General features: G+C 37.8%; 1 protein-coding gene across 4 annotated transcripts in view; it reads left to right on the top strand.

Moving 5' to 3' along the window:
* Col19a1 (collagen type XIX alpha 1 chain) overlaps window positions 1-23705 on the top strand; it is a 313337-nt gene that overhangs the window by 28570 nt on the left and 261062 nt on the right. For all 4 annotated transcript variants that reach the window (XM_029483553.1, XM_021163060.2, XM_029483550.1 and 1 more), the window contains exons 4-5: window positions 44-143; window positions 21715-21838. In XM_029483553.1, the coding sequence (XP_029339413.1) occupies window positions 44-143; window positions 21715-21838 (224 nt within the window). The remainder of the gene's footprint in view (window positions 1-43; window positions 144-21714; window positions 21839-23705) is intronic.

Raw genomic sequence — 23705 nt, 5'->3', positions numbered from 1 at the left:
TGTGAGTTTATTGCTGGTTTTAATAACATGTCACATCTTTCAGGCTTTGATCTGGGAGAAAGCTTTGCTCTGAGGCGTGCATTTTGCGAAGGTGATAAAACCTGTTTCAAGTTGGGAAGCGCGCTTCTTATTAGAGACACTGTGTGAGTAAAGTAATTTGTTTTTCTTTTCATGTTAACAATGCTACAAAAATTATTTTCTAAGGATATTCCAAATTATTGCTCAAAAATTAAAAAGCTCAGTAGTGTACCCCAAAACTGTAACAAATACACAACAATTTATTATTGATAAAACTCTGAAATCAAACCTTTTATATGCATAAAGAAATAGTCTTTAGAAAATTAAATATATTTTTTTGGGAGAAACCTTATTAACATTTAACATAGACATAACCGATGTTATATTTTTAAATGTGAACGTTGAAATATAAGGCTCAATGTAGATTCAGAGACAAAAGACTAGTACTATATTTATTCCCGTGTATATTCTGCTCTGTGATTAATTCAAATAACAGCTTACCCTTGGGTGCTCTCTTTGTATACGGAATAGAGTTTAAAGGGTAGAGAAATTGTTTTGCAGGGCTTTTTGTTTGTTTGCTATTTGTATCTTGGGTCAGACTTGAACATTCCTGTGTGTAAATGTACCATTGTGGAAAAGCAATATGTTCGCCCTGGTCTTAGCATGCACATAGATGTCTTCGTGTGAAAATGAATTGACATGCGTGCGTGTTCTCGCTTTCCTCAGGAGTCTTCTTGCCTATCCTGAGATTCTTTGTTTTAGACTTCCTGTTTTGTGACACTTTGGATTACTTTAATTTAATGACGTTCTTCTGTTCATTCACTGATGGGAAACAAAGACACTGAGGAATAGCATAATTTGATGTTGCAGGGAATATTAGGAGGGAATGTCACGTGGGGGGCAGGGGCTTCTGTCCGGTGCCATAAGGTATAGCTGTTTATGGGACCTCATGAGCAGCCACTGAGGACAGCCCAGCAGTTCCGTGCTTGGTTATGCATATGCTGTAAGGAAAAGCAAGGCACACATACGTGCATGGTGTATGGCGTGTGTGTGTGTGTGTGTGTGTGTGTGTGAGTGAGTGTGTGTGTCTGTGCCCACACTTATGGAGGGGGAGGTTAACTAGTAGTAGATGACATTTATTAATACATTTAGAAAAGACAATACATTATGTTCAAAAATTAAGATGCATTTTTTTCTTACTTCTTTTTTTTTCCCCTATTGATCTAAATCCCAGCAATCCTGGCAATGTGGGAAAAGAATTGATTGGACCGAATCATTTTAAGTTCACTGGACTTTTAGGAAAGCAGATTAAGCTGATTTGAACGGTACTTTCACTACTAGGCAATGCTGTTCTCCCCTTGAGTCCACAGGATTATAAATGTTAGGCTTGAATTGAAATTCGTTTCCAACCTTAGCTCTAAATCAGTCCTCAGCCTCTAGACAATCAATGAAAGTGCATTTTCTGGCTCTGCAGAGCATAACCCTTTCCCACCACGACAGGAAACGGGGAGGGTGTCTGGTTAAACCAACTCCCGAGTGTCAAGTCTCTTGACTCATCCCCAGGTTCGTTTTGCTCAGGCAGCCAAGTGTGCTAGGATGCTTCTCTGGCATATGCCATTTTGGGTTTTCAATGGGCCTGGAGTAAAGTTGCAGCTATTTATACGTTTGTAAATAAGCTGCCCTGCGGAGTCAGCATGGGAAAAGGCGGATGCTATTTTATATGGAAAATGAAAATGCTCTCCGTGCCTGAACTTGCTTTTATTGTTCTGGCACATTCGTTCCACTTGACATTCAGGAGAGAAGAAGCCTTCTGAGTGTGGGAATCAGAAACCTATCTGAGGCTCAATATCTTCAGCCTGGCTTCTTGAGAGACACCCAAAGTTTGCTCAGGCGAGGGTTTTCAAGATATCTATCTTTATAGCTTTATTACTGTACACTTAGAGCTATATTGACTCTAGGGTATCTGAAGCGCTTGCTATGTTTTTCATAATTTGAAACTCCTGATTCTTCAGTACTTCTTGAGCTAACAAAAGGTGATTGTTAGAGACTGGCTCTTTAAAAGAATCTAGGTGGCCTACTATTTAGTTGTCTGAATTATCTTTTCAGAGTAAGTTTTTTGTCCCGCTCTTAGGGTTCTTAGAGTCATTGATAAAAGTATTGAAGAATGGATTCAAATGGATCCTTGAAAACAATTTTATTGGTGTTGCAAAGAGAAACACCGAGGGTATCTAAGTGGCAAACCTCATCAGCTGCCCAGAGAAGGAGAAGGGGAGAGAAAAGAAAACCATGATTTTTGACAGGTAGAGGCATGTCTGGGAGTAAGGAGGCCTGGAGTGTCAGGGAGGGAAAGTTTGCTTCGCTTAGAGTATAAAGGTCTCCATATAAATGGTGGAAAGAAAAGGGAAAGTTACTTTTCTGTGTAATTCTGAGAAGTTAGTGGATGCACTCTATATGGATACTGCTCAGATGCACTCTGTAAGACAATGTGCTATGGGGAGGAGTCCAGGGAGGACAGGAACAGTACCATCAAAGGAAAACTATTCCACCTATCTCTTTAGCTTGTCTTAGGGGGGGGGGGTGTCTACCTTCCTTGGACCTTGGACAGGCAACTGACCTGGCCCAACTGGGATATTACGTCATCACCTAGGCCAGAGATTCTTTTCTCTCTTCTGGATGGAGTTTTTTCTTCATGAGCTTTAATTACTACTCACAATGCAAGGGCGATGGCTCATAAATTTTGAATTTCTACGTATTATTGATTCTAAAGTCATGGTGCTCAGAGCTGGATTGGAAAATAGATGATAAAGTTCAAGACACATATTTTCTGAATTATTATTGATTCCAATGTGGCAAATCACCCTATCTCTCAGGCTATTTATTTATATACTTATTTAGATAGTGACTGTCTGGAATACTATGTTAACGTGGATTCCGGGCTGTACCGATTTTTGTAGATTTTTAGCACTATGACCCTTCAGGAGAAAGGAAAGTGTGACTCAAATGAGTTTCAAATCTGTAACTGCTCTGACTTATGATAAAAGTCTGGAAGATGTTGGATTTTGCATCTGAAGTAACACCTATGAATAAGGGTAAAGGGATTCTAGCCATGAAAAATATCCAGCTAATATGACTTTATGAGCTAGGATAACATTCTTTATTTGTGAAGTATTTAACACATATGGCATTGGGTGTGTTAACAATCTTAACCTTTTGCAATACTAAAAATATTCTACCTAGAATGGAATAAATACATTCTGATTTTTGTTACCAAAATAATCTCTAGTGAGAGGAGTCATCTTCTCTGTCCCATTAATTACATTGTTGGTTACTTTACGAAAGCAGGGTTATATAGTTCCAAGCTTTTCATAGATGTCAGGGATAGTCAAGGAGAGGGTAATGGTGGATATGAGAGGCCAGGAGAGGAGGTGGATTAGTTTACTTTCCTTTGAAAAAATGTTGTGACCAAAAAAGGCTTGTGAAAGACAGAGTTTATTTTGACTTATGCTTACAGATGGAGAGTCCATAAAGTCAGGGGAGGTGGGGCTGGTAGCAGGTGGCTGGAACAGGGAGCATCTTCAACTACATAAAGAAAATAGAATATACCAGAAGTAGGCAAGGCTGTGATCTCTCAAAGCAGACCTTCAGAGATGTGTTTGCCTTAGTAAATTTGAACCACCTCCATAGACAGCATTGCTCTCTGGGAACCAAGTGTTCAGATACTTGAGCCTTTGGTGGGGCTTTTCTTATTTAAAACTACCATAGTTTGGTAGCAGAAATGATGGTGAGGGGTGACAGTAGACATTAAGTTACAATGAGATGGGAGTAAGTCTTGGCTTTGGATTGTATAGAAGGGTAGTCACAGATAACAATAGTACATTGTACATTTCATAAAGACAGAAAAAGATCTGGAAAGTGTCTCCTTAAAGAATTGATGACCATTTGAGGTGGTAAATATGTTTAATTTAACTTTAATATCATACAGGGCATATATGTCTCAAAATTATATGATACCCCATTACTATGTAATAATTTATATATATAATTAGAGTAAATTTAAAGATAGGAAATGTGCTTGCAGTCCATCGAGAGGGTAGAAGTGTCAATAAGCAATAAAAAATGTTAAGAAAATGTCATATAAATAAAAACTGAACATGTCTCAAAAGGAGGGAGTAATAAGTAGAAGTATTCTGATTTGTATTTTTGTCCTTTAGACTTTTTCAAGGTTTCTCAAAATATTGGAGCTCCTACAAGTGTGAATTTCTTATTTTTTGACTTTTTCAGGGTTTCTCACCATATTCCAGGTCCTACTGTTTGATTTTCTCATTTTTAGACTTTTTCAAGGTTTCCATACTTTAGCATCTCCTTCAGAAATCACCTGAACCTGAGTAGTACACAGGATAGCTTATGTCAAAATGTACATCTTGTCTTTGCTGAATGATGGATCTCATGAACATGGCTCTTTTTCACATGGACTTTTATACAAGCTCAGGTCTATAATAGCCGGGTCTTATAGGGAGAACAACAAAATGCAGGAAGGTGACTTTTAATCTCTAGGTATGATTATTTCCGATAGTCTGATGTAAATAAAAATCCATCTTTAGGGATCTTGATAGAGAGTACTAACTCTGCTCTATCACCTTCATATCCTTGTGTATTTTGTACTTTCTGAAGTCTTCTGTAACATTAGGGCCTGTGGTTTTAAATTCATATCTGTTGTTTTTAAACTTAAAACTCATGCAATTACAAATAAGGGTGAGAGTGCTTTCTAACTACCATAGATGCTCCTAGATGGTTTTGTTAGATAAAGAATGAGTAGCAAGTAGCCTTGGTAAGTCCCTGAAACTCATGTAATCAAAGTTTATTTCAGTCAACAGACTCTGAGCTCCTTATGGCTCAGCACTGATGACACGAAGGCTTCCACTGGTAGGGGATCTGACTCTGTCTTTTCTTCCTGGAACCTGCTAGAGAGATACAGAATAGGAGGGAAAGCTACATGGTCCTAAACATTTCACAGCTCTGTCCATTTTCCTACAAATGTCATGATTTCATTTTCTTTTGCACCTGAACAAATATCCAGTGGATTACATTTTCTTCATCTATTCAGCTACTGATAGACAAGCGGGCTGGCTCCACGTCTTAGTTGTTACGAATAGTATAGCAATAAAGATGGATATGTTACATCACATGCAGCATCGCAGACTGATAAGCCAAATACCACATATTTCCTCTCATATACATACATAACATATAAATATATAATTATTAATCCACATATAGCTATGACATTTAAAAGGGAACCACAAGAAAGGGGAAAGTAAAGGAGAAGAAAATAAAACAGAAGGTACTATGACATGAAAAAGAAGACAATTGACTGGCTCAGAAGACTTGCAGGAGCCAGCCAGGAGGATGGGGGAGGGAAGGGGAGGGGGAGGATTGACAGGGACAAAGTGTGTATGAAAATGTTGCAATGAAACTCATAATTTCATATGGAAGAAAGGAAGAAATAGCAGCTAGAGATAGCGGAGTTAGATGGTTTAGCTGTTAAAAACACTTAGTGCTCTTACGAACAATTGGGTTGGGTTCCCAGCACCCGCATCTGGTGGCTCACAACTTTCCTGTAACTCCAGTTCCAGAAGGACCCAACACTTCCGGCCTTTTAAGATATTTGCTCTCAGATGCACATACAGACTCACACAAATTAATAATTAAAAACAAACAAACAACAGCAAATAGTAACCGTAAATAATAATAATAATAATAATAATAATAATAATAATAAAATACTACTACTACTAACAACAACAACAATGACAAGAAAACAATTTTCTTTCCCTTTGTACTGACCGAATCTGAAACCTCCTGTCTTTCACAGTGCAGCACAGTTCAGCTACAAAGCACACCCCCTCTGTCATTGAGGCTATATTTTAAGTATTTGGGGATTTTCATTCCTTCCCTCATATGGGCTGTTTTCTAATCCACGTTTCCCTTCTTTTTTGCTCTTGGTTGGGTTCTCTCCAAGTACTCAGAAACAGCTAAATTCTGAGGCATGAAACTGTGCTTAGCTCTGACACAAGATTCTAATTCCTGGGCGGGTTTGAAGGATCACTTGGCAGCTTCATTAAGCTACGGAGAGTGACTGCATCCCCTGGGTTTTCCTTTGGACATTCTTTTGTTTTGAGATAGAAAGCTTCCTATGTAAGGACCATGTGACTTCGCTAAAACCCCGTCCAGCTGTTTCATGAGACTGTTACACATGATTCTAAATGTCATCGCTGCACTTCCTTAATTATCATCTGGCATGCCAGGAATGTGAGGTGAGTCACTGCTCATACATTCTAAAATGAGAAGGAAAGTCTACTGGACTCACGGCTACAGAATTGTCTTAAGCAAGCTATTTTAGCAAAATTATTTAGTATTAGATCTGAAAGAGTTTAAAGGTAACCCTTGTAGAGGTTTTAGATAATGTATAGAAATATTTAATTACTAATAGTTAAAAGAAATTATCTCAGATTTTTAAGGGAAATTCAAGGATTTTTTTTTAAATCAACAATAGGTTACTTAAAATAAAAATGCTACTAAAATGTAAAAATGATGAAAAACCCTCCAAGTATGTTTGTTTGTTTCAGAGTTTTATAGTTTGTTCCTCCAAATTCACATTATAATTAGATAGATGTAAATTAATGAACAGAAATTAAACAATTGATACATGTAACAATTTAGCAGAACCTGATAATATAATTTCAATATTTTTCAAGGTTATCCTTAAGTATTTCATCATGGGGCTCATAAAAAAATTAAGCAACATATGAATACTTCATTTGAATGTTATATCAACTATCTGTGACATAATTTCTATATAATGCAATTTTGAAGAACCTTCAAGAAACTTTTGTATGTAAAAATCGTGTTAGTCAAACTCTCAGCCCAGTATAAAAGAACATTTCTCATTTGTCAGGTGGAGAGTTCTTTTATTCTTCATTTTTAAGTTCAATATCACTGAGTTGATTTTGTTCAAAATCCCCTTGGGAACATAAGGAGGCATGAAAACAGGCTACATTGATAAAACATTGCATCTTTGCTAGACTCTCACTGCTTCTAATACTTCAGAAGTGTAGGCATTGAAGTGTATTCTTGCATTAATTGCAAGAAAAAGTAAAGGAGAGGGTCCTTTGAGGTCGCAACTATGAATGCAGTCCTGTGGTTATACAAATCCTGCTTTATGGTTTATGGGTGGGTAAAACATGAAACACATTCAGTTTCTTGTCAATCACATAGCAGGGTTTAGGGAAGCTATATATTCTCATTATCAAACTTAAGTTAAGTGGATAGTCTTCATTCAGATTTCAGACACTCTATATTATTTTGTAAGGCTGATTTGCATGAGTAATTAGCCATAAAGGTATAGATATACATTGGTGGTTCCCTTGACTGTGAATCCAGAAACGAATAATCTTATTCCTTCAGAAACTTCTAAAATTTTGTATCTATTTGTGAGTGTTAGCAGACAAAACATTCAGAAACTTTAAATATTTTTATTTCACGTATTGTAAATGATGACACAACAAAGAGATTTATCTACATAATATTAATTTATGTTTAACATATTGGTAAGGTAAGAAGTCTTCATTATCTCCTTCAAAGAGTACGGTCTTAAAAGTCAAACAAAACATCAAATAAAAGGAAACCAAATGCAAGTGAGATGGTGCAGGTTCATTTGCAAGCGTGCCTCTTTCGAGATTCAAGTGCAGATCAGCTTTTGAAAGAAAAGAGATTATGCTTCTGTTTCTCACAGAAATGGTGTTTTTTCCTCCAGTTGGTACAATGCAGATGAGAATACCAGGATGTACAGCACAACACTCCCTGTATAACAGTCAGTGTATTCTCTTAGCGGAAGGAAAGGAAGCAATTGAAAACCAGCTTTGCATCTCTGAATAGACAGTTAATGCTTTAAGTGTTCAGAGGAAAACAGAAGCCCTGTGTAGGAAGGATATGACTTTGGGGTGGGAGAAACAGAAAAGAAAGGGAAGAGAAGACAGGAAGGGAAAGGATGGGAGTGAGAGAAGATGATAGGCTGGTGCCACAGGTTCTGTTGACTTGACATTGAATCCTGGGAAAAGGGAATCTCAGCTGAGGAAAAGCTGCAGTCAGAAGGCCAGTGGACATGTCTGTGGGCATTCTAACTCCTCCCACCCCCAGAGTTTAGAGGGGTGTGGCAGGGATCCAGTACCTCTGATTCTACTGGGCACTGAGGCAGCATTATGTATCCACATAGCATCACAGAGTTCTTAGTAAATATAGTCCTACTGACTCCTGGTTCATCACAGGGCTCCAAAGTTAGAGATTAAATATAAGCAGTTCTCCCTATTGCTCTCATGTTGGCTTGCTCCTTTTGACACACATACACACACACACACACACACACACACACACACACACAGAGAGAGAGAGAGAGAGAGAGAGAGAGAGAGAGAGAGAGAGAGCATATAAAACCATCTTTGCTCAGGAAGGCTACAGAGAAAAACACTTTACAATATTAGGTCATTATTAAGTTCAGCTTTGATGCCAGTGAGGGAAAAATGAAATTGTGACAAAGTATTGCATTTGACTCTCAAACGGTCATGTAGTCTCTGTGGGTTGTAAGACAAAGAAAGGCACGTCCATGCTTTCAAGTTATTTCTGTCTCCAAAGACAGAGAAGCCAACGATTAGCCATTATGGAATGCAATGGCTTCTATATGTGGCACACATGCTGAGAGACCAGATGATGCTACCTGGAAACAGTTTCACAGAGGATTCAAAAGGCTGAGGTGTGAAGTGTGAGTGTGCCAGGCGGGCTGGGGGACGACAGTGTGTTCAACAGGGCATGCAAAGGCTGTCAAAGGGAGGATCACTGTGATTTTAAAGGTCAAGGCAGTTGACTAACTCCTGTGTAGTTAGTGAACATGGGTATAAGGATATCTAGATAGGCAAGGCAAGGCAATGCAGAATTAATTTGGAGGCCATCTGTGCTGATCTGAAGAGTTTGTTTGAACTTCATTCATCTAAAAAGCTAAAGGCAGGGAGCAGTAGCAACCAGCCTTAGGGGGTGGGGTGGGGGAAGAAGGAACTGCGTGAAGGCCATTGAGAAATCACAGCTTTCAGTTAGGTGTGAGACTTCCTAAATGGATCCCCAAGCAGGAGCCGGGCACCCAGATCCCAGAAGGACATTTCAGATTTCCAGGGATGACTTGTGAGAACTCAGCTTTATTCAGGACGCTTTGAATTTCCTTGCGTGAGGGACACCTGGCAACACTCACTTGCAATGGGTCTCTGTTTCTGAGAAGCAACTTGCTTAACTCGCCATTAGGTTTTGGCATTTGTAGGAGGGCCTGTGCTCAACAGGAAGCCATTTGCAACACCACAATGAACAAATGCTTACCAGAACAGGCGAGGAATTATTAGAGCATCACCCAAACTTTGTTTTCCCATTAACAAGCTATGTGTCTGAATCCTCTTAGCAAACACGGAAAAGGCTAAGATTTCAGACTCTCTGTGGCTCTGAAACCAAACATTATCCCCAGGCCCGAGGGAAAGGCATTTAGACAGACGCTCCAGCCCCGCTCGCCAAATTGTTTGTAAGTAGACAGGTGATGTTGAATGTCAGCTGGGAACGAAACGACTTACTATAAACTCCAGGCATCTCTCACTTCGCTCTCAGGAAATGTAACTTGTATCATATTTCTCTTCCTGGAAGCTGTTCAGCAAGACAGAGGCCTCAGTGATACTGGTAAATACGGAAGTTCTTTATAAACCCTGCCTCACACTTATTCAGAATGGAAGAGTTAATTTGGAAGCCTGTTCCTGATATTTAAAAATAGAATCTTTTTCCATGTGGCCATCCATTTGAAAAGAAAAATAAATAAACAAATGTCAGTCTTGTTAAATATGATCTGGAAAGCTTGCATTAGGTCTACTGAAATAGCTAGCACTTTTTAAAAGGCAGCTTTACTTTAGGCTCTGGGCTCTGAAACTGGCTGGAGAGTTAGCCTTGGGAGCACTGTCTGTCTATAATCGACGATTACGCCTTTTGTATATGTCACTGTTTGGATGTAAAGTATGCTTGATTTGGGGAATATAATGTACAAAATGAAGTTTTTCTAGAAAAATTATAGTCCCCTGGTTTGTTTGTTTGTTTTGTTTTGCTTTTACTTTTATTTTTTTTTTTATGAGCACCGAAAATTTGAAAACATGCAAATCTTTCTTCTTTTTTCCTGTCTTCCCCCTTGCCTTACATCTTTTTATTACACAGTGAGGAAAGAGGAGAGAAGGAAATAGCAATTAAGAGTTTCTTTTTCTTACAAATCTCTTACTCTGCAGTTTGATTTTATTCTTGACTTTGTGTGTGAGACAGAGATGCTGTCTGCCCCACTGTGGGCTGTGGTTTCCTTAGGGATACAGAAAACCACACCAGCTTGACCTTTCTATACAATAAAATTACTTAATATACCAAGAGAAATAAATTCATGTCGTTCTTCCTGGATCTGACAAATGTTCCGTGCTCAGCCCCCTGGAAAGGAGGGAGGAAGTGAAGTCTGTCCCCTTGAGACGCTCCGCTGGTTTCTCATTGGCCAGAGACGCCTTCCAACTTGTTCAGTTGAAACCTTGCATCCTTTTGAAACAAGGCTCTTTACTTCACTACGTTAACTTTGTGGGTTGGTAGCAACGTCAGACCCTGGTTTGGGAATTCAGAATGGGACAGAATAGACATATTTATGATCATTCCTTTTACATCTTAAAGAGCTGCTCCCCACCTCCCCATGTTCTGCCAATCACACAGATCCAGCATGTGCTTGGCACACTTTCAAAGCAGAGAGAAAATGGCCTTCCCAATGCCCAGCAGACCTGCCCCAAAGTGGCTTCTTTGTTGTTACTAGGAGTTTCACAGCTCCTAGGTGGGAAGTATTTCTATCTTTAAAAAAAACCACTAAGCCTTTGGATGTTATCACCAAGACCTACAGCTACCTGAGCCCTGCTCTTTGGACTGTGTTCAACATGTTTCTTTATCAGGAACTCACTATCCTGTGAAAACCCAAACCAAGTCTCTGTTCAGATAACCCAAGCTCCAGACATTGCTTCCACACAAGGAAGGGCAGGGGAAAGGAATTATGTTTATTTTTTTCAAGAAAAGAATTATTCATCTTTTCAGTTAGGTATCAATCTATTAGTTTTCTCCCTAAGGTGTTAAAATTTCAACCTAGTGGTTTTCTTTTATAAGACACACAGGCACTTCTCATCAAAACTGTTGAGCATTTTTGTCTCACTGTGATATATATATATATATTTGCTAACTGCTCTTAAGATCTTACTCCTGCTTGAAAACTGAGTTAATATTAAAGAAGTACTTGTCCAAAATAAATAACTAATCTCTAAGGTGTATAAGGGAAATATTTCTGATTTTACCTTTTTAGTATGACTGTGTGTTTTGTGATACTTCCTGGTCTGTGCTCAGATAACGGTAGGGGAAGGAACTTGTAATTATCAACTCCTTGGGGAGATACCAGGCACCTAGGATGTACAAATGTCACAGTGAATATTTTCCTTGGAGACCAAATACAATTTGTTTCTGTTGTTGCTAATATCGTTGTGTTATTGTAAACATTGAAATGAATCTTAAATTCTATAAAACTAATATTTTATATTAAATTACACACTCTCCAAAGCTCAGGAAAAAAAAACCTAGAGACTTCTTTTCTTCATCAGAATCAGAAAAGATTATTTCTAAGTCAAGTCAATAGTGATGAGGAGAATCTTATTTGTAGCCAAGAGGAAGCAAGCAACTTGATATCCTGGAAAAAACTGACCTTGGAATAAAAAGCCACTAGTTCAAGTCCCCTCATGATCTCTCCTTGGCAGAGAGACGGAAGGGTAGTCATTTAAGGTATGTAGCTTTGGTTTTTCACTTAGGAACTTAGGAAGTTGATGTAAATTACTGTCAGGATTTCCTTAAGCTGTAAGAGTACAGTATATGTTTCATATGTTTTCATAGTTCACATTTCATAGTTATTATGCCTGCAAGAAATTTTTTGGAGGAATACTACTGAATAATTTTTTTGTTAAAATCTTCTTGGAGCATCTGGTAATGTTTTCTCTACAGTGTCATAAATCTCTGTGGAGGTCTTACATTTCTCATTGGAAGTGACCATCGGATGGGTTGGCCTTGGTTGTTTGTTTGTTTCTTGGATTTTTGATGAAACTTCAGTATTACCTGGTCCTTAGATGTTCCTGCCATTTTCCTGTTGGATAGACTGTAGTGTGGTTTCTCAGGGTTTAAACAAGGGAACATAGATGTCATTCAGTCCATGGGACAGGATCACAGGCATTGTGGGTTTCTGCAAATGGTGCAGGTTCTAGTGGTTGTTTAACAGGAACAAGTTGGCCACAACCCTGTTTTCATGGAAATCATTTTATTTTAGTTGGGAATAGGCAATAAATGTGTAAGACATCTGAAATCATAGACGATTGGAAAAAGTAGGGCAAGGTGGTGTGTTAGGCAGTGACTGGAGCTAGGGCAACTTTAAGCTTCTTAGAGGATATGACGTTGGAACAGAAGAGACATGAATGAGGAGGAGGATTTGTGTAAATGCAAAGTCTGGAAGCAAATTCTGGAAAGAAAGCCCCACGAGAAGGCACAGAAGACAATAGGCAAAGGCTTCAATGACCACAGTGCATTCAAAGAGTCATAATCCAGGTTACGGTGACTGCCATGGCTGCCTCACAGAGCCTGGTGTAGAGGACAATGTGTGACAATGTGTCAGAAGCAGGACTGAGTCAGTTCTGGGCCTGCATCAGAAATGTGCCCTTCACGCTGCAAACTTGAAGACATGTTCTAAAAGTGTTATGTAACAGAGGTATCTTGTCTGATTTTTAAAGTTTATTCTAGCTACCAAGTGCAAGCCAGACTGAAAAAGAGAGGGGAGTATATAATCATGATAGTGTAACAAGAATCCATTGGAAAGATGTCGACCACATGGACTCAGGCCAGGATCGTGCAGATGGAGAAGAGAGCATTGAACTGCAGTCTGTTTTGGTGGTGGAAGAAGTAAGACTTGCCAGTGGATTGGGTTGGTAATGAAGGAAAGACAAGAATTAAGCTGACTTCTAGGGATCTGACTGGAACAGCTGGGCAAATGGCTGTGTCTCTATTGAGCTGTGGAATGTTGATGGAGGGAAGTGTTTGGCTGGAAAAGCAAGAAGTTGAACAAAACGGTCTTCAAGTAGAGATGCCCAGTAGGAATACAGGCATGTAAGTCCAGCCAAGTTTGACAAAGGTTATATCTTCCCTTTAGCATCTCTCTTTCCCTCTCTCCCTCCCACTTTCTCTCCTTCTCTCACTCCTTCCCTTCCTTTCCTTCCTTCCCTTCCTTTCACTTTCCTTCCCTCCCCACTTTCCATTTCCTTTCCTTCCCTTCCCTCTCTCGCCCTCCTTCCATCCCTTTCCTCCTCTTTCTTTCCCCTCCTCTCCCTTCCTTTCCTTCCCTCCCTCCATACCCTTCTCTTGTCCTTCTCTCCATCCTTCCTGGTGACATTTTGAGTGTTCAGATCTCAGAATAATGGTGTGTCATTTTGGTCTGGCTAACTCAGGGGTATTTTGGACTCCAAATTTGTTCTTCCTTCTGTGTTCTCTACTAGAATGTCCTTCTTTCATAATAATCCCTGTAGACCTTGGCTCTGTGCTTTACAAAGTGAGAACTGATTATTAGCTAACCTGGTAACAACATGTGACTGGTTTTCAAGGATTGAAGTTGAGTAAGGTCTAGTGTCAATAGAGCTTGGGTTTTATAAACACAAGCATTATCCAGGGAGGAAGAGAAGCCTAGCAGTGGATATTAGGTGCTTGGGCTTTCTGTGAAAGCAATGTATAATAAGAAAGATGCTGGCATCTACCAACACTTTTTGACCTTGTATTACACCTTTAAATGACTTTGAATGTACAACTCTACTTCACAGTAATTAAAGGTACACAGTGATCAAAACCATCCTCTGTGTCTTGCCAAGAGCTTTCCTATAATACACAAACTATTTAAACTATTATCTTATTTGTATTTCCTAATGGCTTCAAATCAATTTTACTTAGCAAGAAATCTCATTAATCAGGAAGGCAAAAAATTCACTGGAGAGCCTACTTAATGTAAAATTTGGATAAGTCTAGTCTAGTCTAATGTTCTGAACAATGAATTCTTTCATGGGTCCATAAAATACTATTTTTTAAAGGCAGTTTCATGTCTTAGTGTTCTGTTATTGTTGCTTAATTTTAAATATATGGCGAAAATATTCACTCAGGTACATTTTTATTGATTTCTTTCCATCTTTTCTGATGCTTCACTGTTTTAAATTTGTATGCAAAGTATGAATTAAAAACTTAATTTTTGTCCACCATAATAGAAAAATGTATTTATTAGTTTACTTATCAGCATTCAAATAACTTGCCTCTCAACTTACATATCAGTACACATGGCATTTTGTATATTAGGAAGGGGTGAAAGCATAACCTATATCATCTTTCTATCGGTTGGGCCTCTGAGAGACACAAGTTAACTTACAGGTCATTTTTAACGCTTAGGTTTTTGTTTTTGTTTTTTTTCCAAATTGAAAGGGTTGTGGGTTTTCTTTTCTTTTCTTTTCTTTTCTTTTCTTTTCTTTTCTTTTCTTTTCTTTTCTTTTCTTTTCTCTTCTCTTCTCTTCTCTTCTCTTCTCTTCTCTTCTCTTCTCTTCTCTTCTCTTCTTTTCTTTTCTTTTTTTTCAAGACAGGGTTTCTCTGTGTACCCCTGGCTTTCCTGGAACTCACTCTATAGACCAGGCTGGCCTCAAACTCACAGATCCACAACACTCAGCCAAGCTGTGGTTTTTAAATAACCATTAATAGGATTTATGGTCTTTGAAAAACTGACTAAATACAGAAAATGCAAAGATAAAAATAATTTTTTCTCAATTTTGACACCCTGAGGGAATCACTGTAATATTCAGATTTCTAGAAAACGTATCTTTTGCTGGTGTCAACCCCCTGCTGATACAAGTTCTAATATTGGATGCCATTTTCTGTCCTCTCTGGCAACTTCAAGGAGGTGGGTACCGGATCCTCTAATTCCTCCCCTACAGCTTCAATCCATTTCTTTCTTCTGTTTGGTTGAATTGAGGCTGCTGTGTGGAGATCATCAGAGAAGAGATGGAAACTAAGAGATTTTTGCAACACTGAAGTAAACAACAAGTTCAAAGTCATTTAAGATGTGTGAATCATGAGACTTCAGAGATGCTCTGGATTCTACCTCAGCAGCCAACGCAAAGGGAACATCATGGTAGCCATTTTCTTCCACACCTCTGGGTCATTCAGAATAACTTTAAGCTCACTCTCTATGACCGATAGTCATCTAAATTGCTGATTTTATATCTATCGTTAAATTGGCATGCATGTGCTCACACCTGTCCATAAATATTTAGGTAACGCAAATGAATGTGAAGAACATTCTTATAGGAAATACACGGTGGATTAAATTCAAAATTCCATTGAACCCTCAAGTGTAGGTGAATGTTAATGCATGGGAGTAAAATTCATATTGAGAATATTGAACTAGACGCAATGAATATAAAATAGGGGTGAAGGCATAAAATATGCCATAGATAATTTATAGCATAGTCTATATATATTCATAGAGCTTAACAATAATTTTCTTAATGGGAATATCACTGAATAAGCAACGGATAGGATTTCTTATAGGAAATTACACTCCATTCAAAAACATTCGGGCTGGATATCTTGGACATAGCAAGCTGTCATTATATCTCTCTGGTAGCACACAAGTAATCTAATATGGCCTCTTTTATAATAGAAACCTTGGCAAGGCCCAGAGAAATTATTCTGTACCGCATCACGTGCTTGCTTGTGTGTCTTATAAGCAAGAAGCCAAGTCGGTAGAGGCAAATATAGTTTTTAACGCCTTACTTTTAATTATACAAATTTTTCTTTAAAGCTTACTTTCTGTGAAGGTGAACAAAACAAAACAAGAAGAACAAATATTTGTTTTGGCTTGAAATCAGCTTTTGAAAGATGATTATAAATTTCTAAGAGGGAAATATGATAATTATAAAGATCTTCAAACACTAAGAATGCACACCAGAGACATTGCTTCACTGTGTGATTCAAGAGTGTAATTATTACATATTAATCATGCTAATTCGTTATTTTGACACAACAGAAACTTTAAGATATAAAAACATTTTAAACTTTAAAATTAGATTATAAGTTAGTAAAAGAATTAGGGCTGGGCGGTGGTGGCACACGCCTTTAATCCCAGCACTCGGGAGGCAGAGGCAGGCGGATTTCTGAGTTCGAGGCCAGCCTGGTCTACAGAGTGAGTTCCAGGAAAGCCAGGGCTACACAGAGAAACCCTGTCTCAAAAACCAAAACCAAAACAAAACAAAAAAAACAAAAAACAAAAACAAAAAAAAAAACAAGAATTAGGTTGAATTTTTATGTATGAAGTATTAAAGTTTTACGCTAAAATTAAGCTTACCTTTACCTGTCTTGTTTCTTGATCACTTATTTCTTTAACGCAAAGTCATCAGGTGGCCTGTCAAAATGCTGATAGACCTTGTGGTAAATATAGTAAATTCCATGTCGAATATAAATTGTGGTGACTATAATAAATTCCATGTATTTACCCAATACCCTCTGAACATACCCCTTGAGCAGGTCTGAGTGGTTATAACTGAGCCCCAGGCACCATCTGTTTCTGCTTCCCAAGTACTGGGATAACAAATCCAAGACATCATGCCTGCCTTTAATGTGAGTGTTCAGATTGAATTCATGTCCTCTAGCATGAGTGCCAACCACATCACTTACTGAGCTATCTGTCCTGCCCTTCTTTATTTTTATATCTTTTATTTCCTTATGTTTAAAATACATAGATATAAATACCCATATGTACATATATATCGATAATGATAAATCAGTGTCAATAGGTGTATCAAGTATAAAGATGCATTCTGTATGAAAACTTAACACCTTGTAAGAAAGGAGAAATGATTATATAGGAGCAAAGTTTATATGTAATATATATATATTTGAAGGTAAATTATCATTAATCTAAACTGAAGTGCTGTGAATCTATAATGTTAGGTATAATACTTGGAGGAGTCAGTAAGAGAGCAACACAAACATTTTAAAAAGGAGGAAAGCGGCACCATGGGACAAGCAATTAACACAAATAGTAATGGAAGGGTAACAACCTACAAAATGAGTGGGGAACAAACAGCCAATGATAAGTATAAATTCAATCTCATTTTATATGATTTTATATAAATCTTTTATATATGATGCTTTTAATCTATTTTACTCAAATGGATAAAAAGCATCATATATCTATATAGTACCTAAAATAGGCATACTTACTATTTCAAATTTTAGTAAAAAGAATTCATTAAAAGCAAAAGAAGTATGCCATTCAATCTACATTGAAATGCTTTAATAGCTATGCAAATGTAATTTATCATCTTATAATCTTAGTCTATCAAAAGGAGATAGCAATGATCAATAAATATGCACCCAACAACACAACCCTAAAACCCACAAACACTGACAAGGTTGAAGACAGAAATAAATAATTTAATAAAAATTATGGAAAACTTCAAAATCAAATGTAAAGATTAAAAGACCATTAGGGCAGGAGTGGGTGGGTTGATGAGCAGGGGGAGGGGGAGGAGGGGGAAGGGATGTGGGAGGGTGTTTTAAGGAGGGGAAACCAGGAAAGGGGATAACATTTTAAATGTAAATGAAGAAAATATCCAATAAAAAGAAAAGAAAAGGAAAAAAAAAGACCATTAGGTAGAAAAGTCTCAAGGAAAACACGTTGCCTCTGGGTAACATGGTCTAATAGTTTCTGGAGGACATTTCTTTCTGAAGTAGCAGAACACGAGTGCTTCTCAAATATGCATGGAACATTGTCCTGAGCAGGCCATAAAATATGCTTTAAAAATTCAAGTCTTTCATATACACATTAAGTATGTTTCCAACCATAATTGGCTCAGATTAGAAAGTAGCAAAATATGCTTCAATGGAATCAATGTAAACAAGCCTAGAGATGCAGTTGGCAGTGATCTAGAGTCTGTGACATTGAGACAAGGTATTGTAAGACATCTCTCACTGTACCCTCATGGCTATGTTCTTTGACAGATCATGGGATAATCTCCAACAACTACCATCTTGCTTTCGCTATTAATAGGAATTTTTAATTCACTTTACTTCCAGCATTAGGTTTTTTATTCTAAACATGTTTTTCTGATCGTAGCATTCTTAACAGTCCCGTAATTTGGAAGGGGGGGGGGGGCTTCTTTTTGTCATCTTTTAAAGTTTTACAGTATTCTTTACCAGCTAAGAATTCAGCCAATGTTGGTATAATTCCAAGTTTACTAATTCCTGGTCACTGCACTGGCTTTGTTCTGCTTGTTTCTCATTAGTCTGGACAGTATTTTTGAAAAGTGTGATTAATTGTCAAAATTTAAAATTTGAAACCTTTTAGGTAAAACTGTAGCCTTTTGGCTTCTCTGGAAAATGTGAATGATCTGGCAACACTGAGTCTATGATCTCATATGGTACCAGCTGGCTGCACTAAACAACAGCTGTCCCTGTAGATGGACTGGGCTCTGTTGCCTGTAGTCCTCATATGTGTTCTCTACACAAGGACCCATGCCACTTATTATTATTAATTCACAACTCTGTTTTTCATATAGAAGAGCAAGAGGCATGTGAGGAAGTGAATACATTTTTATATGCACAGCTATATCAAAATGGGGGTAGGCAAGATCAGGGCCATGTTTTTATCTGCAAAGCTGACAAGCTCAGTTCATTTATTGATTTGCTCACATTTATTATCTACCCTTTGTGGTCACTACTGTAGTTACTAAGGACAAATAGGTGAGGGGGTTTGGAATAAGCACCCAGAGTTTACATTCCAACCATCCTGTACATGTAGTGCTATATATTTTGGTTTATATGAACAGCAGCAACAACAAAAGATACCAGTAGTCTTAAGACCTTCACAAAGAGTGAGGAGGTGGGTACACAGAGGGCAGTGGGCTACCTGATTGGAATAATGTTAGAATTCAGGAGTGAATGGTAAGGATTGAAGGGATGGCAAAGATGTAGTATTTGGAGTGTTCGTTTAAATAATTTGCTGGGTTAATGAGAGGCTACCAGGTCAAAGGGAGTCTGATTTATAAAGAGAAGGCATATATTTGCAAAGCAAGATTACAAGACCATTTGAAGAGGACACATTAAAGATTTGAAAGGAGATTTGCTCTTGAATGGAAAGCCACAATATGTTCTAGAAGAGAAAAAGCAATTGGGACGTGTGCCTGACTGAGCAACAGCAAAGAGCTGGACCTTCAGTGTTGTAGGTGGGGAACAGTAGGGAGAAGTGGATCGACCTCAACAGATTCCTGAACCATGCAGGATTAAGGGGAATCTGAGTATGCAGAATCCAATGAGGGAAGAATGTGTAGTTGTGCACATATGGGTCTGTGTGTGGGTGTGCAAACACTCTGTGTGTGTGTGTGTGTGTGTACATATGTGTCAGATGAGCATGAGAGTATAAACCCACAAGTGACCAACTTACTACCCACTTTATCCAACTACACAGGAGGTGGGGGTCTTAGAAGCTAAAGAATTGGAACCATAAGCATTACAGACTAAGCTTAACAAGAGAGTAAACATAAGAATGATCCAGGACACCAAAAATTGAGGCAAAAGCACAATTCTATAGTGAATGTGAGACTCCCACCTTATGCCCCCCTCTCCAAGTCATTTCCACACTTGCAGAATGCTTAGAGTCAGGTGAATATCATTTACCATGTGTAAAACAAAAGTATTCTCTTTGGGAAAAATAGAATATATCTAGAGAAATAGTAACTATATGTTAACATTTGAAAAGTCCTTGGAGAGGCCACAGATAATCAAGCTGAGCAGTAAAGCATCCCATTGGCTCACCATGCCAACAAAGACAGTGTTTCTCATCACAGTCATTCTTCAATGGGAATGGCTAGCACATGTACCAGAAATTTAATAGCTTCATAGCTTCCTGTATGGATCAGAGGGGAAATTATTAGAGAAAACTAACCCGGACAAAGTAGGGATATTCTAAGATGCATGTACTTAGAATATATATATATATATATATATATATATATATATATATATATATATATGCTAATAGACAGTCCTCGTTGAAAGATGTAAGTCTGTGGTCATGTGATCTGACCTAGCATGGTTGATATTGTCTGAAGAAGTACACAGTAAGAAAGAATGATGTCCAATATAATAGCATTGTCAAAACCCCAAATGTTACCTTGGGATAACATTTAGATCCTAAGAGCTTCAAGGTAGAGAGTTGGAAAGAGAAGTAGGACATTGGAAGCATAAAAGAATATCAAGCTATCATTGCATGTGATAAGGTAATAACATGGGGCCTGGGATTTCCTTCAACAGTAGGTTTTCCATAATTACCTCCAAGTTTCCATTTGGAAGTGTGCTTGATGTTGTTGCTTCAACCCCACAAGTAGCCACCTTTAAGTCTTAAATAGTCCCAAAGAGAAAAGCTAGGCATCTCTGGCTACCATTTTTGTTGTTATGTTTAACTAAGCAACAGTACTTAAAACAATACAGTAATTATACCCAGCAATTTAGTAAAATTTCATTAGATACAATATCTCATTATTAGTACTTACTTGGATGGAATTGATGGAAAAATGCTCTTTTGTTATCACTTTTAGTAGAGCTGAGTATAATATTCAATGCTACTATCATTAAGTGCATGGTGCTTTACTTTTATAATACAACTACAAGGTTTTTTTGTCCTTAAGTAATATACTTTCTTAATTGAGAAAAAAAAATAAATGAAAAACAGCTTTAAGATTGCAGTTTCATTCAACAATGCAGAATTCTCACATCCAATGAAAAGAAATAAACACTTTATCCATTATCTTAAGAAACCCAAATTCAGGATATGTGGCCACACTTATTGTGATTTGTTTGTTTGTTTGTTTGTTTCCTTGTGTTTTTACCAAGACCAGCATCTTGACATTGAGATTAACATAGAAGGAAATTGGGGCCAATCTTTGGCTTCTACTATCTACAAAGACTAATTTTTCTAGTGGAGTGACAATCCAGCTAAATCATATTTAATTTATTGTTATCATAGCTTACTGGAAATCAATATTAGGAATTCATTTGAAAGACTTAAATATGGTAAATTTTCTTCAGAAAATATTCCTTGATTTATAATCTTTTAAAAAAAGTTCTTCCTACTTTTTTCTACCAAAACCATGAAGGAAGCCCACTTTTATTCTTCCTTAATCACTGTTGTTCACCCCAAATCAGTGAATTCTGAGACTCTACCATGTACTGTAGCCTTCCCACTTGTTTATATATCCAAAGCTTTAAGAACACCATATCAGATGATTATAAAAGGGGGAGAACGAGAATTAAAATTACACAGAAAATGCAGGTACAGTTGCTTCCATATTTCTAACAACAAAAATGAATAATAAATTATAAATCTGTTGGGAGTAGCTATGACTGAGATATTACATCTCACAGAGCCTGATACTTGAATGTCTTCTCTGGCCACCTTCAGTCTTCCTACAACCCTTGTTTGTTTTCTTCCCATAGTAAGATATTTCCCAAAGGCCTTCCAGAGGAATATGCTATCGCTGTCATGTTTCGGGTACGAAGAAGCACCAAAAAGGAACGGTGGTTTTTATGGAAGATTTTAAACCAGCAGAATATGGCCCAGGTAAGCTAGCAATAGATTTGATTGGGTCAGATGGTTCCCTGTTCTGTGTACCCAAATCTGGAGAAAGGTGTAGTACCCAAATATTGTGCTATTTAGGGGAATTGTCAATAGAAAACTGTAAATATTGTTAAGTAGGAGAGCCTTGATGATACACATGATGTGAGAATCTGGTGAATGAGAGGTTGCTGTTTTGTTTTGTCTCAAAGGTTTATTTACTTTTATTTTATGTACATAAGTGTTTGCCTGTATGTATGTGTACATATACATTATGTGCTTGTCTGATAACCAGAGAGGTCAAAACAGTACTGGATTCCCAGGAACTGCAGGTACATTTTTTTTTTTTTTTTTGCCACCAACTGGGTGCTGAGAATTGAAGCCTGGTTCTCTGCAAGAACAACCATTGCTTTTATCACTGAGCCACACTCTAAACTTCACCCCCTTTTTAAACGTAGAGATTGATATTTTATTTGAAGACAGTGGAGCTGTTTTCCTTTTACAGATAATTTATTGACTGGCTTCAGCTCATTAATTAAACTCCTGTCCTCTCATATATATTATTCTTAAAGGGATTAATTTCTTTACTTAAAATTCCTTTGTCAATTAAAAGCTGATATTTCAATATTGGATTCATCAATAAAAACAAATATGGACCACATGCTTCATGCTCAAAAGTGATGAGAAAGAGGAATTTAGGGCTGTGCCAATGGCTCAGTGTGGGAAGCATTTGTCATGCAAAAATGTGGATTGGGAGTCTGGGCAGTGGTGGCTCATGCCTTTAATCCCAGCACTTGGGAGGCAGAGACAGGCAGATTTCTGAGTTCAAGGCCAGCCTGGTCTACAAAGTGAGTTCCAGGACAGCCAGGGCTACACAGAGAAACCCTGTCTTGAAAAACAACAACAACAACAACAATAAAAAATGTGGATTGGAGTTCAGATTCTCAGCACAAACATAAGTGCCAAAAGGAGGTGGGACCCACCTGTTAGTCTAGCACTCACGAAGTGGGAGATGGGATCGCTAGAGCAAGTTAGTTACCAAGACTAGTCAAATCAATGAGCTCTTGGTTCAAAGGCAAGACCTGGAGTGCACACATATATGTACATACATACATACACACAGGCAAACATTTGTGCACATAAAATAAAAGTAAGTAAATCATTAAGATAAAAGGGAAAGCAAGTCTTCTATTCACACATCATGTATATCACATCATGTATATCATCAAGGCTATCCTACTTGGGGAAGACAACCAATGGTAATTGGCTTCCGTATTCTTGTGCACAAATGTGCATTATACCTGCACACACACACACACACACACAAACATACACACACACACACCCATATACACTCATACGTGTACTCCACGTATAGGAACACACATACCCAAGCAAACCACACACACAAACACATGCCAAAAGAAAATAGAGATTTAAATATCAGAATTCCTATTCTTATGGAGCAGAAAGTTTAGTGGGAGAACGTTTATGAGAATATAGACAGTGCAGTTATGCTACTGAGGAATGCATGATGGGAGCTGCTTGAGCATAGAAAAGAGAGGTCACCAATATATACAGCATGGAGAATCCAGGAGCCCTTGCGGAAATGACAGTGGAGATGAAGCAGTGGTGCAAGCACTCCACAGACCTCAAAACACATTCATGTTCTCTTCTATACATAACCACTGAGCACCTTCACCTTTGGTCTATCTCCTCACTATTAATATACATCACCAGCTTATGATGGGGTGATCATTTGAACTGAAAAATACATGTCATCTATGAAATATCTTCTCTTTGTCATGAAAGTTATTAGAGGTTTAAAAGGTCCAGGTCAGTTCTCATTCAAAACGAAATGCACATATTGTTT

The sequence above is a fragment of the Mus caroli genome, chromosome 1 (genome assembly GCF_900094665.2).
Source record: "Mus caroli chromosome 1, CAROLI_EIJ_v1.1, whole genome shotgun sequence".
In the NCBI taxonomy this organism is placed as follows: domain Eukaryota; kingdom Metazoa; phylum Chordata; class Mammalia; order Rodentia; family Muridae; genus Mus; species Mus caroli.
This window is presented reverse-complemented; position numbering and strand designations above follow the sequence as displayed.